The sequence below is a fragment of the Trachypithecus francoisi genome, unplaced genomic scaffold (assembly GCF_009764315.1).
Source record: "Trachypithecus francoisi isolate TF-2019V2 unplaced genomic scaffold, Tfra_2.0 Lachesis_group12, whole genome shotgun sequence".
Classification (NCBI taxonomy): domain Eukaryota; kingdom Metazoa; phylum Chordata; class Mammalia; order Primates; family Cercopithecidae; genus Trachypithecus; species Trachypithecus francoisi.
Window position 1 is genome coordinate 103,029,280 of NW_022681457.1, and position 17,609 is coordinate 103,046,888.

General features: G+C 57.2%; 1 protein-coding gene across 11 annotated transcripts in view; it reads left to right on the forward strand.

Annotated features, from left to right (window-relative positions):
• The window catches only part of HSPG2 (heparan sulfate proteoglycan 2), a 117,629-nt gene that overhangs the window by 36,949 nt on the left and 63,071 nt on the right, over positions 1-17,609 (forward strand). For 6 of the 11 annotated variants that reach the window (XM_033227919.1, XM_033227925.1, XM_033227921.1 and 3 more), the window contains exons 2-15: positions 4,672-4,807; positions 5,724-5,768; positions 8,111-8,185; positions 11,047-11,156; positions 11,256-11,314; positions 11,600-11,760; positions 13,003-13,053; positions 13,970-14,098; positions 14,362-14,616; positions 14,702-14,821; positions 16,617-16,748; positions 16,904-17,048; positions 17,142-17,293; positions 17,383-17,532. In XM_033227919.1, the coding sequence (XP_033083810.1) occupies positions 4,672-4,807; positions 5,724-5,768; positions 8,111-8,185; positions 11,047-11,156; positions 11,256-11,314; positions 11,600-11,760; positions 13,003-13,053; positions 13,970-14,098; positions 14,362-14,616; positions 14,702-14,821; positions 16,617-16,748; positions 16,904-17,048; positions 17,142-17,293; positions 17,383-17,532 (1,720 nt within the window). The remainder of the gene's footprint in view (positions 1-4,671; positions 4,808-5,723; positions 5,769-8,110; positions 8,186-11,046; positions 11,157-11,255; positions 11,315-11,599; positions 11,761-13,002; positions 13,054-13,969; positions 14,099-14,361; positions 14,617-14,701; positions 14,822-16,616; positions 16,749-16,903; positions 17,049-17,141; positions 17,294-17,382; positions 17,533-17,609) is intronic. The other 5 variants (XM_033227920.1, XM_033227922.1, XM_033227924.1 and 2 more) reach the window with 5 other exon arrangements.

Sequence of the window (17,609 nt, forward strand, 5' to 3'; positions counted from 1 at the left end):
AGGGCTTGGCACCAAGTGAGCTTGCTATAAACTTGTTTTTGAGAGTCTTGCTCCGTCGCCCAGGCTGGAGTGCAGTGGTGCGATCTCGGTTCACTGCAACCTCCGCCTCCCGGGTTCAAGCAATTCTCCTACCTCAGCCTCCCGAGTAGTTGGGACTATAGGCATGCACTACCACGCTAGGCTAATTTTTGTATTTTTAGTAGAGACGGGGTTTCGTCGTGTTGGCCAGGCTGGTCTTGAACTCCTGGCCTCAAGTGATCTGTACCAGCTCTCCGTATCTGTACCTCCCCCACCTTCTCTCCGCTCTGTGCCCCGCTCTTGTGGTTTTCTCCTCAGTGCTGAGTCCTTTCCTAGCCAGCCTTGTCTGCCTCTTTATCCTCACCCAGGCCAGGAGAGGAGGATCCAGCCTGCATTCATTGTCCCCAAGGACACAACTTGGACCTGGAGTTCCATGTGACCCTCGTTCTCACTAGGAGGGCCTGGACATAGCCCACCTCTGGGATTAGGTGCCTCCCAGAAGCCTTCGCCTACAGTCCCGCCTGTGTTCAAGGAATGCCTGCCCACTGGGGGCCGCCCTGCCTGCATCCTGGCCCTAAGCAATTGTTCTCAGCCTGTTAGAACAGTTCTCTGGCCTGGGCCCGATTGAGTCAGCTGCCTGCACCCCCCAACCAGGAACTGGAGGGTCTGGAAAATCCCCCTCTCTGCTTAGCTCCTTCCTTTCTGGCTGAGGTCTGCCCCCTAGACCCCTCCTCTCCGGCTCCCCGTCTGGCTCCAACACATGTCTGAAGTGCTGGGTTCCTCTGGGAGGAAGCTGGGCTCCCTCACAGCCGGAGACGGGCTGGAGGGCAGGAAACCTGGGTTCTATTTCTGCCTCTGACCTTGGAGCCGCTAATGGCCCTCCTTGGAACCTGAGGCACATGCTGCATGGCTCCAGGCTACTGCCAGCTCAGGCATCCCATGGGGCCGTCCTGAGAGCTGGTCGGGTTGGGGATAGGAACTGGCCAACCCTGGGCTCCCTGGTATTGCTGTCTGCTTAGGCCTCATGGTCAGCCCAGAGGTCCAGCCCTGCCTCATTTCCTGGTGAGCAGAAGGCTTGGGGTGGGATGCCAGTTCCTCACCTGTGATCTGGGCAGATCCGTCTCCCGGGACTCACTGGGAAAGGGGAGCATTCATACCTCCTCAGCCACCTCCAAGGGTCACTGTCAACTCAGGTGATACTAGGCTGAGGAAATGCATTACGACGTGACGTGCAGTGTGGCAGAGAGGCTTTGCAAGAGTGACTCCCAGTGATCTCGTATCTGCCTCATTGCACACCCCTGGTCACAGAGGTGGTATAGCACAGTGGCAGCTGCTTAGGTATTGGAGCCCGACCGCCAGGGTTCACATCTCAGCCCTGCCACATGCCAGTTTCAACAGGTAACCTTTCTCTGCTGTCTTTGCCCCCCTTCTCAGTGGAACTCCATAAGACCTATAACCTGGTTTAGAAGTGCCTGGTGCCTAGTAAGTGCTCAGTAAATGTTAGCTGTTATTATTCCTCAAGCAGATCCTGGACTTTCCCGTTCTGGGTCCAAGGTCCTTCTATGGTCAAGTCTCAAGTTCCTTTTGGCTCTTTCTGGGAGCCTCTTTCCTGTCTGGTTCCCTCTCCTCTCGCAGATGTGAAGTACAGCTGCTGGAACCTTTTGATCTCCAGCTTTTTACAAATGAAGCCTCTGCTCTTGCTGACTTATTCCTTGCTATGGGCCCTGATCTGACCCTGGATCCTCAGACCCTGGGGTGGGGGCTGCAAGCAAGAGCAGACTGGCAGACGGAGGGGTCTGTGCTCTGGGGTCCTGTGGTGGAGTGTGGGGTACTTTTGTCCAAGTCCCAACGTGCTCTGGACTCTCTTTCCCCTCTCCCTGCAGATGTGTGTTCCTGGCTTTCTTTCCATGTTGAATCTCACTTTGCTATTTCCTGTCTGGTCCCAAGGCCACCCCTGCCACCACCCCCTGACCAGCTCCCTGCTCCCTGGGAAAAGCTGTGGACCTCGCTCATCACTCACCACTAGGTTTTCCTTTCTAGACGGCAGTGTATAGGAGATGCCAGGAGTCTCAGTGCTCCAGGCATGCCCTCCATAACCTTGGTTGCAATGGGAGGGGAATTGGCATTGACAGAGTCCCCCACCAGGTTGGGAGGACCCCTCAAATCTCCTCTATCCAGAGTCAGTGCCCCTGCACCAGCCCCAGCCTCATGCCCGTGTTGGGTCCGTCAGTCCTGCTCCAGCCAGTGGGAACACTGCCCTGTACCCTACCCAGGGAAGGAGGCAGAACCCCTGGCAGGGGCTGGTCTTATGGTTCTTAACCAGTGGCTGTGGGAATCCCCTGGACATGCAAAATTATAGCCACCCTCCTGGGATGGAAGAACCTGACTCACTGTCTCTGAGAAGGAGCCCAGGAATCTGCATTTCTCACTAGCTCCCAGAGGTTCTAAAGCACACTCCTGAATGCACATCCCACTGGCACAGCCTAGAAGTCTACAGGCCAGCACTCAGGAGGACAGGGATGGGCGCTTATGCACGGGGAGAGGGCAGGGAGAGGAGGAGGAACAGGAGGCCATGTTTGCCGGTGGATTGGGGGGGCAAGGGCTTTAGGCCAAAGCAGGAATAAGATGTGGACAATGCAGACCACCAGGGTCTGAGAGCACCATAAACACAAAGATGAACAAATGGCACCCAGCTACTCCCCCATCCAGGGAACTCACAGCCTAGGACAGGCGATGCTTATAGATGGCCCAGAGGTAGGTAATGCCTCCCCAAAGCAAGTCAGCTTCAAGGAGTGACTGGAATGCATAGGTGATGCCATTTTTGTCCATTCATTTATTCATTGATTCATTCAAGTATTTATTGAGCACGAGGTGCTCAATAATCTCAGAGAAGGTGGAGATGAATTCATCACAGCCCTTGCCTTCAAGGTGCCTCCATTCCAATGGAGGTACAGACAATAACCTTGTGAGCCCAGGAGGGCCCAGAACCAGACTGGGGGTTGAGGTCACTGTGAACAGCAAGGAGTTAGGACAAAGAGAGTTTCTCATCATCCTTAATGAGGCATAAATACGCACCACAAAATATACCCATTTTCAGGGTGCAGTCAGTAATGAGATGTGTATGCCCAGTGAACCATCACCCCAGAAGGTTCTCTTGTGCCCCCTTCCCAGCCACCCCCAGCCTGCCCTTGGTCCCAAGTGACTACTGATCTTTCCGTCACTATGGATTAGACTTTTACCCCCAAGAGTTCATATAAATAGAATCGTATCGTTTGTAGTCTTTTGTGTCTGGCTTCTATCAGATCCACGCGTATCAATCAGTCGTTTGTTCCTCCTTATTCCTGAGTAGGTGGAGGAGGTGGTATTTAAGCTGATTTCGGAGGATGCATTGGAGTTCGCCTGAGAAACAAAGAGAGGAAGGGCATTCCAGCAGAGGGCCCGGCGTGAGAAATGCCAGAGGCGTGAGGGACATGGCCTGTGGGAGCTGTGGGGTTGGGGAGGGAAGGGGGCCTGGCTAGCTCTTTGTTTTTTTCTCCTCCTTGGCCTTTGCTCTGGCTTGGACCTCACTACCTTGTCTAGCCTTGTGGGTTTGGTTTTCAAAAGCAGGACCATTTCCTTCTGGCTTAAGGCCAGGGCAGGGCCTGAGGCCCTCAGGCCAGGCCATTACCAGTCTGTGCATACTTGTGTTTGTGGAATCTGGGGTCCAGCCATCATGAATCTGCACACTTGTGGGCCACGGGGTTCCTGGGGTTCCCTTGGGCTCCCCTGGGTGTGTTTTCCTCTAAGTTATTTGGTAAAACTGCTTTGGAAACATCCGGATCTTGTCTAGGGGGAAGAGGCACTCACTGCCCGGCCCCACACCTGAGAAGGCAGGTGTTATGGCCACTGGGGCCCTTCTGCTCCGGCCCACATAGTGCAGGCCCCAAGGTAGAGCTTATCCTGGGCTCAGCAGCAGCCTGAGGTCACGTGGAGTTGACACCACGCCTGTCCCCATTCAGCCCAGATGCTGGGCTCTGCCTCTGCGCTGCTGGGCGCAGAGATGAGCCTGTCAGTGTGGCTGCATGTGCCAAAGCTACTTCTCCAACACAGTGGAATGTGTTCCCTGCAGCCTGGAGACGGGCAGGCCAGAGGGAGGCAGGAAGAGGAGCCAAACGGCCTGGGGAGGAGCTGCCTGGGGAGGCAACAGCTTTGAGCAGCTCACCCTCGACTTCTGCCTGTGTCCCCACCCATGCTGACCCTGGCCATCCTTCCACCTGCCTGTGCCCCCCATCTGCGCTGGCTGAGGTCACCCCTTTACCCGCCCGCATCCCCCCATCCACTCACTCATGTCCTGGGTGTCCCTTGCCTTCTCCCAAGGAAAAGGAGTCTTCACTTGCTAAAGGGATTTACATTTTATTGTCTGCTTTATTTGAGGATTCATTCAGAATTTACAGGGTTGGGCTCTGAAGCTTCCAGGGGCTAATGGGACTTGGGGAAACGGAGTCAAAAACGAGTTCAGCCCCAGCCTGGCTCACTGAGCCATACTAAGTCAAATTTAACCACTAGGGGGCCTGGGGGTGGGACTCTGGATCCCCCTGGAAGTGAGGGGAAGGACTGTGGGGCTCAGCGGGAGCTGGACAGAGTGACTCAATCGGCTCTGTCGTTCACTTACAGGTGACCCACGGGCTGAGCGCGTACGATGGCTTATCTCTGCCTGAGGACACGGAGACGGTCACAGCAAGCCAAATGCGCTGGACACATTCGTACCTTTCTGATGATGAGGACATGCTGGCTGACAGCACCTCCGGAGGTGAGCCGAGGATCCGAGGCTGGGAGCAGAGGGGTGGGGGGTGAGACCGTGCTTCTTCCCACTGGTCCTTAAAGAGGCCCCATGAAGTTCCACAAGGTGGCTCCTCAAGAGATGGGCTGTGTGTGTCCTGAGCCCTGGTCCCCATGACCCCAGCATCCTCCACTTACAACCTGTATGGCCCGGGGCTGGTCATCATTCTGCAGCCCGGGACAGTCAGGACCTACCAGGCAGGTGGCTGGCAATGCAGCATGCGGGATGATCACGCATCCTGTACCCCACCTCCTTGTTCTCACCTGGAGGCTAGTCTGATCTGCCAGTTCCCACCCCAGCCACTGGACAGATACTTTGAGTCCCTGGAGTTTGGGGCGTCAGCCCACATCTTCTCTCTCTCTCTCTTTTTTATTTTTTTTATTTTTTTTGTTTTGTTTTGTTTTTTGAGATGGAGTCTCACTCTGCCGCCCAGGCTGGAATGCAGTGGTGCAATCTCAGCTCACTGCAGCCTTTGCCTCCCGGGTTCAAGCAATTCTACGTCAGCCTCCTGAGTAGGTGGGACTACAGGCAGGTGGCACCACACCCAGCTAATTTTTGTATTTTTAGTAGAGACGGGGTTTCACCATGTTGGCCAGGCTGGTCTTGAACTCCTGATCTCAAGTGATCCACCTGCCTCGGCCTCCCAAAGTGTTGTGATTACAGGCTTGAGCCATCGAACCCAGCTGGCCCACACCCTCTGTGATGGAGGCTTCCAAGCCGACTTTCACAGGCCCCTCCCTAGGCAAGGGGGAGGAGGGTGACCGACCATTCTGTGCTTCCTCAGCCCTGCCTCACTGTATGCTAGGTGCCCAGAACAGTGCCTGACACCCAGTAGGTACTCAACAAATATTTGTTGTTGCTGATTACGTCTCTTTTTTGCTTATAGACGACCTGGGCAGTGGGGACCTGGGCAGCGGGGACTTCCAGATGGGTAAGTTGCTGCGAGCCTCCTGCAGGTCTCCCTCCTGCCCCCCAGGGAAGCCCCAGAGCCAGTCTCCTGGGCCGAGGGCCTCGAGGGCTCCTTGGGCCTGCCCTGGGGTACAAAGCAAGGAGAAGTGGGGGTGATCTCTTAACCTGCAGAGTGACAGTTGTGCAGACTGATTGGGAGGTCCCTGTAAGGCTGGTGTGGCCAGGTCCTGTGCTTGCCCATGCCACAGGCACAGGTATCACGGCAATGGGCAGGTAAAGCCCAGTTCTGCTGGAGACTGAGAGCCAGTCAGATGTTCCACATTCAAAGCAATGTTCTCACCTCCCAGGGCAGCTCAACTGTTGAGTCCTTCCCCAGAGCTCTCCTGGTGGCACAGAGCTGGGGGTCTTAGGCAAAGACAAGCAGAACGAGGGGCTCTGTGGAATCGGGCATTCAGGCATCCAGCAGGGCGGGCAGGGCTCAGAGCAAGCCTGACCCGAGGCTTGGGAGAAAACCCTGCCTCCTAAGTGCTGGCCTGTGGACTTCTAGGCTGTGCCCATGGGATGTGCATTCAGGAGTGTGCTTTAGAACTTCCAGGAGCTCGTGAGAAATGCAGATTCCTGGGCTGCTTCTCAGTGACAGCGAGTCATCTGCTGGGAAGCAAGGGTTCCCAGCTTAGGGAGGCAAGGCTGGGCTCTTGGAGGGAGGAGAGTCAGCCCCCACCCTGGTCAGACTGGCCCAGCACTGGGATGGGGCTCATAGTCCCTGCTTCCTTCCGCTCTGGGATACTGGGTGGAGAAGGACCTACCCCAGGACAAGGCCCCGTGGCTCTTTATGGTTCCTACTGCCCTCTCTGGGAGGCAGCTCCTGGGACAGTCTATGACCAGGGCCAAGGATGGAGCAGCTGCTTAGGTCAGACCAACCACTGGGCCGCCCCGTGGCATCCAGGACTGCCTTCACCCTAGGTAGGCCTTGGCCAAATCTGGCCTGGGCCTGCTTCAGGGGTGGAGTCACCTCCCTTTAGCTGACATATCAGGCAGGGGCCTTCAAATGCCAGTGGGTGGCATCCTAACTGGGTCAGTGTAGACAGGAGGGTGGGTCTCCGGGTAACCTGGTCCTGACTGTGACCTCCCAGAGCCTGGACTTGGGCTCCACCTGAAGGTTTTCCACGTGTAGGTCTCCATGAGGCTGCAGGATGCCTGGGAACTGGGTGGGGCTTGGGAGAGGGAGTGTCAGGTGGGCTCCAGGCACACAAACCGTGTCCCATCCTGCAATGGCCTATGCTAATGTGTCCCTGGAGCTGCCTCTGGCCAAGCCGGGCTTGCCTCCGAGTCCACCCTGTCCATTCATGAACCATCTCCAGCCCTTCCCCCAGCTGGGCAGTCCTGGCCAGCCCACCTGCCCTCCCTAAGAAGCAGCTGTGAGGGCAGGCGAGGCCAGAGGGGAAGAGGTGGGGAACAGGGCAGAACAGCTCGAGGGGCCCAAGACCAGGGTAGGTGCCTTTTCTCACAAGTGGAAACAGGTGGGGCCTCAGACCCTCCAGGCCCAAACCCTGGCTCCTGCCAGCTGCCCTTGGGGCAGGTCCAGGCAGCTGGGCTGAATGCCAGTCAGGGAGGCAGCAGGTATGACTCCCTGATCCCGGGGTCCCAGGGTGCCCGCTCAGCCTTGACCAAGGGCAGCGCCCCCACTGCGCCCATGAGCCAGGGCCATCCTGACCATCATGGGGCCATGCCTAGGCTCTGGCCCAGTCCCAGACCCCGGACTCCAGCCTTTGAGATGGTTCTTCCCCTCCTCCCCCTGGGCATGGCTGTGGCTCTCTGGCTCAGCTCCAGCCCCTGTGTGTCAACACCCATCGCTGATAGCCTCCCCTCCCTAGGACCCCTTCCCACCTCTCCTCCCCCAGTTTCTTTCCATCTTCTGACCTGTCTCTTTCTGTCTTCCCCCATGCCCGTGTGTCCTGCTCTGACCCTTGTCTGCATGTCTGTGTGTGTCCCCTGTCCGCCCTGTCCTGGGCCCTCTTCCCCACTCCTTGGGTGTCTGTCTCTGCGCCTCCTCCCTCTGCCTCATCCTGTTCTTCTCTCTCTCTCTGGCTCACCATCTCTGCCTCTGTCGCCCCGTCTTTCCCTCTCTTCCCTCTGCCTGTTCTTTTCTTTTTTTTTCCTCTCTGCCTTTTTCTTCACCTTTGTCTTGCCTGTTCTCTCACATTTCCCCACCCTCACTTTCTGTGTCTCTGTCTCCGCCTTTCTGTCTCTTTGTGTCTCCCTCTCTCTTTCATTGTGTCTGCCTCTCTCTCGCTGCTTCTCTCCATCTCGTCTCCCTTGCTGTCAATGTCCCTTCTTGCCTCCTTCTCTGTCTCTACTCTGCAGGCTCAGGGCCGCCCCTGGGCCGTTCGCCCGTGGCTGGCATGATGGTCTCCGAGCCTGATGAGGAGTCCCCTCTCAGTAAGTGACCCAGGCCTGGGCCAGGTGGGAGTGCTTCTGCCCCTCTGCCTCCCTCCCTATCCTCTCTCCCCACTCTTCCTTTTCTCTCCTTTCTCCCTGTTCTCTTCCTCCCCAACCTGCACTTTGCTACGAGTCACACAAGAGGCTCAGAGGCACCTCCCTGCGGAGTCCAGGGGCCAGGCCAGCCACTGCCCCTGCCCAGAACACAGCCAGGCCCACCCTGGGCCCACAGATCTAAATGCAGTGGACTGGGACCCTGGCGTTCTTCCCCATGGGGTGTTGGTCGGGCAGAGTTGGGTGCAACAGCCCTGCAGGGAACCAGGCCCTGCATTCCAGAGGCCACTTGTGTCTACCCCGGCACAGGCCAATCCTGGGCCCACTGGAGGGATCCACAGGGAACCAGGACTGGAGCTCAGGGGCCTGGGTGTGTTGCCGGAAGTTCTGTTGAGCAGGGATGGGAATCAGGAGTTGGTGAGTAGCCTCCTCCGGGGCCAGGGCTGGTCAGGTGTGCAGCTCCCACTTCCACCCTGAGTGCAGAGTAGCTGTCTCCCTCTCCCAGCCTCTGGCTCCAAGGGAACTCACCAGATAGGGTAAGAGGAAGGAGAGGACTGGCCAGAGAGCAGCCCTATTCCAAGGCAGCCTCGCCCCTGCTGGCTGCACCAATGTCCTTGGCTCTGGAGGCTGGTTCTTTGTTTTTTTTTTTTGGATGGAGTCTCACTCTGTCACCCAGGCTGGAAGGCAGTACAGTGGCACAATCTCGGCTCACTGCAACCTCTGCCTCCCTGGTTCAAGCAATCCTCCTGCCTCGGCCTCCTGAGTAGCTGGGATTACAGGCGCACACTACCACGCCTGGTTAATTTTTGTATTTTCACCGTGTTGGCCAGGCTGGTCTCGAACTCCTGACCTCAAGTGATCTGCCCGCCTTGGTGTCCCAAAGTTCTGGGATTACAGGCGTGAGCCACCGTGCCCAGCCCGGGGGCTGGTTCTTGAAACAGAGGTGGCCTCACCTTCTGCCCCAATGCTTAGGCACCAGCTGCAGGGTGGCAGATGGAGGGTGTTCGCCTGGACCTGCCCTTGGTCTCGAAGAACGAAGAGGGGTGGGGTCAGGCTGAAGGGCCTGTGCCCTTCCCAGGCCCTAGTAGAAAGGGGCTTTGTGGAGCTCCAGCCCCCTTCCCCAGGAGCGGACACATTCCTGGGCAGAGGCCCGGCCTCCTCACCCGCTCTGGGCCATGGGGCTGAGGCCAGGGGCTTGGGTGGGGGGACTCTCAATGGGCCTCTGTGCCGGCTCACAAGGGGCCTCTGTAGCTGAGCCATGGCCCCCACACTCCAGCCCACAGAGCCCCGCCCACCCGGCACCCAGGAGCCCGGCCCAGCGGTTCAGGGCAGGCAGCGCCAGGGCTTTCTTCACCCGAGCCACAGAGCAAGAACGCCCTATGCACCTGTGGGCCTGACAGAGTAAAGCGGGAGGAGGATGGGCCTGGCAGTAGCACAGACAGTGCCACTCCCTGCTCTGCCACCTACACATCGGATTTCAGATTTTTGGATTAGGGATGCTTAGCTTGTATATGACTCATTTGTCACTCTTATTCATTCATATTTATCACATACATGAATTCACAAACATTGTGAAACGTAATGAGTATAAAATGTCTCGTATATAGTAGGTGCTTAAGAAACGATAGATATACTTTGGGAGGCCATAGCGAGAGGATTGCTTGAGCGCAGGAGTTTGAGACCAGCCTGGACAACATAGCAAGACCCCATGTCTATCAAAAGTCAAAAAATTAGACGGGCCTGGTGGCATGCACCTGTAATCCCAGCTACTCAGGAGGCTGCGGTGGGAGGATAGCTTGAGCCTTGGAGGTTGAGGCTGCCGTGAGCTGTGATTGTGCTACCGTACTCCAGCCTGGGTGACAGAGCAAGACCCTGCCTAAAAAAAAAACAACAGATGCATGTGTATGTTCACACCAGTCTGAGATGAATTTGTTCAGCCATCACTTTTGAGGAACCCGCTGTGTGCCAGGCACTCGGCAAGCACTAGGGATGTAGGCGTGAATGAAATCCCAGGTTCCCCCTCATCAAGCTTAGAGTCTGGTGATAGAGAGGATGACAGCAGCTTTGATTTTCAGGTGCTTTGCTGTGTGCCAGGCACTGCATCTGAGTATAACGGCCTGCTGCATGTGAACACAACATCATGCACTCCTCGCAGCCACGCAGGTGGTGCATGCAATCAATATCCCCATTAGGAAACAGAAACTCAGAGCCGAGGTCAGTGCCTGAGGCGTGGCTGGCCTTAGAACTCACGATTGTTGCTGTGATGTGAAACCTGGCGGAATCTACGCAGTACACGGTGGAAGGTGCTCTGCTAGGGAAAGCAGGGTACTGTGAGAGCCCAGGGGAGCAGTCTCTACCCCAGCCAGGGCAGATCAGGAAGATCAGGAGCCAATGGCTGAGCCAAGTCCTGAGGAATGACTAGGAACTGGCCAAGGAAGGCTGGCAGAGCCTTTCCCAGTCACACACAGGTAATCCCTGTGCCAGGCCAGCCCCCTCTGGGAGCCACCCCTTCTTGTCCAGCCTTCCTCTGAACTGCGGAGGTCTCCTCTTCTGCACTCGCACGTGGTTTCTGGATCAGGCCATTTCCCCTGTTAGTTAAAGCCCCTCAGTCAAGTTGGGGCCTTGACATTGACCCCTGAGCATGTATACCTACAGGCAGTGCTGGGCATAGCTATGGGCACACAGGTGTCAGCCTTAAGGGAGGCCTCCCGGGGCTATCCCCCCAACTCTGTCTGAATGCTCTAACTCCGTAAGGCCACTACATGCCAGGCTGGGGCTCTCAAAATGATCCTCCTTTGATTTTCCAGTTTATTTCCGAGCCCTGGTGAATTTCACTCGCTCCATCGAGTACAGCCCTCAGCTGGAGGACGCAGGCTCCAGAGAATTCCGAGAGGTGTCCGAGGCTGTGGTAGACACGGTGAGGTGAAGGGGGTTCGGGAAGCTCATGGGTGTGGTGGGGCAGGACCGAGGATGGGGTGAAGGCTTCTGGTGCTGATGGCACTGTGTCCCTCCCCAGCTGGAGTCGGAGTACTTGAAAATTCCCGGAGACCAGGTTGTCAGTGTGGTGTTCATCAAGTGAGAAGGGGCCCCCTGGGGGTTGCTGGGGGACTTGAGCGGGTAACCTGGAGGGGGCTGATGAGGATGAGAAGGAAGCCTGGCACTGCAGAAAGGCTTATGGGATGAGTTGCTGTGGGTGGAAATTCAGGAATTGGTGGAGGGATCATTGGGACCTTTAGTTGCCCTTCTTTGGGTATAGGCTGTCCTGGAACAGGGCCTGAGCATCAGGGCAGGAGCCTCATGGAGTAGCTGAGAACACAGGCGTCTCTCTGACCCTCGTCTCCTGCCCATCTCCATCCCCAGGGAGCTGGATGGCTGGGTTTTTGTGGAGCTGGATGTGGGCTCGGAAGGGAATGCAGACGGGACCCAGATTCAGGAGGTGCTGCTCAGGGTCATCTCCAGTGGCTCCATGGCCTCCTACATCACCTCTCCCCGGGGATTCCAGTTCCGACGCCTGGGCACAGGTGAGCCTATCCTGGTGTCTGGGGTTGCCTCCTGCAGACTCGTGGGGTCCCCTTTCAGTATCTCCACCATGGGCTCCCAACTTGGGCTTGCACACCACTAGAAACAGGAAGCTCACTACCTCCTGAGTCTGCCCCATCGATCCTTATACAGTCTGGGCTTGGTAGAGTGCAGACTGTTTCCTCTAGCACCCATTAGACCCAAGTTCTGCTCCTTCCTTCTAGACCTCTGCACATTGACAATAGGTAATCGGGCCTTTATTAATCCTGTACGTACAAGTCCAAAACACATTAGTACTTAATAATAACCAGCAACTGTTTACTGAGCCCTGACTGCCTTTATTTCTGGCCTCCGGGTCAGTCTTCAGAGCAATTCCTTTGAAGGAGATGTTTCAGAGACGAGGGTACTGAGGCCCAGAAAGGAAAATCTGAATTTGTCCAGAATCAGATAGGCAGATAGTGAAAAGGCGAGGATTTCAAACAAACTCAGTGTCTGTGACAGTCTTGCCAGAACCTGTGATGAGAGAAGCAGGAGAAACTGAGGCACAGAGAGACTAGGAAACTGGTCCAAACCACACAGCTATTAGGTGCAGAATCCTGACCTTTGTACTCTGGGTCAGCCCAGATTTCCTTCTACTGTGCCCTTGGTCTCCTATTTTAACCTCCTGAGTTTGTTTTTTTTTTTCTCTAGACCGAACAGCCCTAGTTCATCCCTCACAGGCTGTGGTTCTCAGCCCTGTCTCCATCTCAGTTCCCTCTCTCTGGGAAGACCCCGAATCAGTGGAACTCAGAATGGAACAAACTCCATCCCCTAGCCCAATGAGGAAAAAATAGTGAAACCATCACCTCCCTTGTTCTGCACCTCAATTAAGCCAAGCGTGGTGGTGCACGCCTGTAGTCCTAGCTACTCGGGAGGCTGAGGCAGGAGGATCACTGGAGCCCAGGAGTTTGAGGCTGCAGTGAGCTAGGATCATGCCACTGTACCCCAGCCTGGGTGACAGAGCAAAACCCTGCCTCTAAAACAAAACAAACAAATAAAAACCCTTAATTATTGCACCCCGAGATCAAGCTTGCTCTTCTGCATCATCAGGCCCAGGTCTAAAGACTGCTGGGGGTCCAGCCCTCCTCTCTCACTTTTCAATGAGTCCTCCTGGCTAGGGATGGTGGAATGGCCTGGCCCAGCCCTGCAGCCCTCAGCTCCCAGCTCCCAGGTGGAACAGCCACTGACCACATCTTCCTTTCCAGCACAGACCCCCCCACCCCCGCCGGCCGCTGTGGCGGTCGCAGTGACACCAGGTGAGAGTGTAAGCCAGGCCCAGGCCCAGCCAGGTTCCTAGAGAAGTTAAGGTTGGAGAGGAGGCCAGGTGCGGGGGCTTACGCCTGTAACCCCAGCACTTTGGGAGGCCAAGATGGGAGGATTGCTTGAGGCAAGGAGTTCCAGACCAGCTTGGGCAAGCAACATAGCAAGACCCTGTCTCTAAAAAAAATAAAAAAGAAGAGAAAAAAATTTTTTTCTTAAAGGATGGGCCGGGCGTGGTGGCTCACACCTGTAATCCCAGCACTTTGGGAGGCCAAGGCGGGTGGATCATGAGGTCAGGAGATCAAGACCATCCTGGCTAACACGGTGAAACCCCGTCTCTACTAAAAATACAAAAAATTAGCCGGGCGTGGTGGCGGGCGCCTGTAGTCCCAGCTACTTGGGAGGCTGAGGCTGGAGAATGGCGTGAACCCAGGAGGCGGAGCTTGCAGTGAGCCGAGATGGCGCCACTGCACTCCAGCCCGGGTGACAGAGCAAGACTCTGTTTCAAAAAAAAAAAGGGATAGAGGGGAAAGAAGGGTGTGGGCGAGATGGCTGACTGGGCACAGCCCAAGACAACTGGGCACTCTCTTTTCCCCTCCTTCTTTGTCCTCACTGGGCCAGGCTGTGGCCTGCATGTGTGTGGTGTGGTGGTTGCATGCGTGTGGCATGTCAACTGCCTGTGGGGTCTGTGCTAGAGATGGGGGAGGCCACTGCCACTTGTCCCATGCCCCACGCGTGCTGTGGATGTGTCTAGTATGTGCTCCTCGCCCTCGCTGTGCCTGCCAGAAACCAAGCTGCCTGACAAAGAGTCCTGAAGCCCACTCCAGCCATGCAGCACCTGTGCGTTCCCTACAGCTTCCCGCACCTCCCTCCTGCTGCCTCTGACTCCAGCCTGCTTCCTTCCACCCGCAGTGCCCCAGTTCCCAAGAGCCTGCACGGAGGCTGAGTTTGCCTGCCACAGCTACAACGAGTGTGTGGCCCTGGAGTATCGCTGTGACCGGCGGCCCGACTGCAGGGACATGTCTGATGAGCTCAATTGCGGTAAGGGGATGTCCGAGGCCACAAGTGGTTTGGGCACTAGGGGAGGGCCAGGGTCCTACACCTGGATCTTGGAGCCCATCAAGGACTATGAGGGTTTGGTGCAGGCAGAGGATAGGGGCATAGGAAGTGTGATGACAGAGCCAGGCAGGGGGCGGCAGAGAGTAGTGTTGGGGAGTACAGGGTGGGCCTGGGGAGGGTTGGGGACAAGAAGCAGGTGAGGAGCCACCTGCTTCTGCCAAATGCCAAGCAGAATCTGTCCACAGAGGAACTGGTCCTGGGGATCAGCCCCACAGTCTCTCTCCTGGTGGAGACGACACCTTTACCACTGCGGCCGGAGACAACCACCATGCGACAGCCACCAGTCACCCACGCTCCTCAGCCCCTGCTTCCCGGTTCCATCAGGCCCCTGCCCTGTGGGCCCCAGGAGGCCGCATGCCGCAGTGGTCACTGCATCCCCGGAGACTACCTCTGCGACGGACAGGAGGACTGCGAGGACGGCAGCGATGAGCTAGACTGTGGTGCGCACTGGCAGGGGTGCAGGTGAGTGCGGGGAGCGGGAAGCTGGCCCAGGAGGATGCTGCTGACCCCTGCCCTGTCTCCTAGGACCCCCGCCACCCTGTGAGCCCAATGAGTTCCCCTGTGGGAATGGACATTGTGCCCTCAAGCTGTGGCGCTGTGATGGTGATTTTGACTGTGAGGACCGAACTGACGAAGCCAACTGTCGTGAGTATCCGAGGGTCCAGCGGAGGCCCCCGCCCTGCCCAGGCCGCTTGCTCCTGCCCCGCCTTCCACTCCTGCCCCACCTTCCACTCCTGCCCCGTCCCTACCCTGCCCCTCTGCTTTCTACCCTCCCCAGTCCCCCAAGCCTGTTTGTTTGCTCTCCCTGGCTGAGTGCGGAAGGCCCTGGAGACACACTCCAAGGTTTCTCTCTGACCAGAGCTGTAAGGCCTCTTGGCCCTGAGTTGGCCTTGGTGAAGCTGTGTAGTTAGCCTGCCTGTGGTTCGTGTCTCTTCATTTCTTTCCTTTATTTTTGTTACCATGAAGCTTCTCTTTGTTTTGTATGTGTGTCAGATGAATGACTAGGAGGGTTCTATGTGCCAAGGTCCTTGATGATGGGTCCTTGGCTTATGTATGCAAGTCAGAGCCTTACCCATCTATCTGTCCAACTCCCCAGCCACCCATGCACCCACGTATGCACCCATTATCCATCCACCCAGCCCTTCATCCATCTCTCCACCCATCCATCTGTCATCCTTCTTCCCTCCCATCTGTCCTTCCAGCCTCCCACTGCCCCACCCTTATGGTATCCATCTTTCCAGTTCACGTTGTGGACATTATGGGCGTCCTGATAGTTAAATAGGAGGGGGAGGCTGGAGAGGCAGAGACCACATCAGGTGGTATCCAGCATGTCCCGTCCCATGAGAAGCCTGATGCTTGTTAGTGCGAGATTGAGGATAATCTTCAGGCCCTTCTCTGTGGTCCTGGGTGGTGTGTCTGGGCGCATGTCCATATTCCTGCCGTGAGCTTGTCCAGCTTCTCCTTGCCTTCCTTCCCCTGCCCACTCCACAGCAAGCCCTGGGGACAGACCACATCATGCCACAGACCGGCAGAGTTTGAGAATGCCTTTCTGTGGCTCTAAGCTTGCCTGTCAGCACCAGCTCCTTGGGAGAGAGAAAGTAATGGGGGGCTTTAGTTGGAAGGCCCTTTCCAGGGACCTCTGCTGGGGAAGTCAAAGGAAGGACAGGTCCTTGTGGACGGCACAGAACCAGAGAATGTGAAGGCTGAATGGCCTCATGGGCTCCTGAGAGTGCGGGGAACAGAAGCGCCTGAGCTGCCTCCACAGCTACCTCCTGGTCTCCTCTCGCACCTGCTCTGTGGATGCGCGGCTTCCGCTCCTGCATGGCTGTGACTTCTCTGTCTGTGTCTGTGTCTCTCTCAAGCTCCATCTCCCTGAGGAAGAATATTGGTCACCAGCCACTAGAGAGGCCTAGTGGGGCCCAGCCCTTGTCCCAGGGCACCTCCAGCCTCTGGCCACTCCATAGAGGGCCTGTCAGTGGGAGCACAGACTGTCGAGCCCCACAGGGGACCATGCTGTGCCAGGCGCCTTGCCGGGCCTTTCTGGTAGAGAAGGGTGTGTGGGGCATTGCTGGCGCCCAGAGATGCCACCCCCACTGGTTGTGCCTTCGACATGGGTCTTGTCCATGTGTGCAAGATAGCGCTTCTGTGACTCTGAGTGTGGCTGGGTGACGCTGTGTTTGTGACCGTGATGTGCCAGCCATAACTGGCATAGGGAATGCAGGTGGAGTGAGGGGTGGGGGCTGGGTAATGTGATGAGTGGTTCGATGACACCTGGTGGCCGCATCATGCTGGCTGTGAGGTGGACAGTGTTGTGCAGCAGGGACTAGGCATGGTGAGGGCCACTGTGGGTTATGTGGGCAAAATGAGAGAGTGACTCTGGGGATGCCCAGGGAGGATGGACAGGGGTGGGCTGTTGGGAACCACCTGGCTTTGTCCCCAGCCACCAAGCGCCCTGAAGAGGTGTGTGGGCCCACACAGTTCCGATGCGTCTCTACCAACGTGTGCATCCCAGCCAGCTTCCACTGTGATGAGGAGAGTGACTGTCCCGACCGGAGCGACGAGTTTGGCTGCAGTGAGCAGGGAGCTGGGATCGAGATGTGGGCCCTGGGCTGGGTTGTGGGGGCTTCTGTCCGCAGCCTCAGCCTCCACTCTTCTCCCTCCTAGCCCCTCAGAGCGCTCCCTCCGCTCCTCCTTCCTTTGCCCTCACCCCTGCCCTGGTCTCCTCAGTGCCCCCCCAGGTGGTGACGCCTCCCCAGGAGTCCATGCAGGCTTCCCGGGGCCAGACAGTGACCTTCACCTGCGTGGCCATTGGCGTCCCCACCCCCATCATCAATTGGAGGCTCAACTGGGGCCACATCCCCTCTCATCCCAGGTGTGGCTCTGGGCCCGGGTGGTGGGGTGGGAATGGGGGACAGCTGGTCCAGAGCCCTAGGCCAGATCCTACCACTTGTCTTGGGGCCAACAGGGTGACAGTGACCAGCGAGGGGGGCCGTGGCACACTGATCATCCGTGACTTGAAGGAGTCAGACCAGGGTGCCTACACCTGTGAGGCCATGAACGCCCGGGGCATGGTGTTTGGCATTCCTGACGGTGTCCTTGAGCTCGTCCCACAGCGAGGTACTGCTGGAGGGCAGGTGTCACCGGGTGTGGGGGTGGAGCTGAGCTGCCTGCCACAGCTGGCTGCAGCCCCCTCCCATGCCGCCCAGCAGGCCCCTGCCCTGATGGCCACTTCTACCTGGAGCACAGCGCCTCCTGCCTGCCCTGCTTCTGCTTTGGCATCACCAGTGTGTGCCAGAGCAGCCGCCGCTTCCGGGACCAGATCAGGCTGCGCTTTGACCAACCCGATGACTTCAAGGGTGCGTTGGCGGGCGGGTGAGCGCTGCGGGAGGTGGGAGGTGGGTACTAGGCTCCAGTGGGCACAGAGGATAGATGC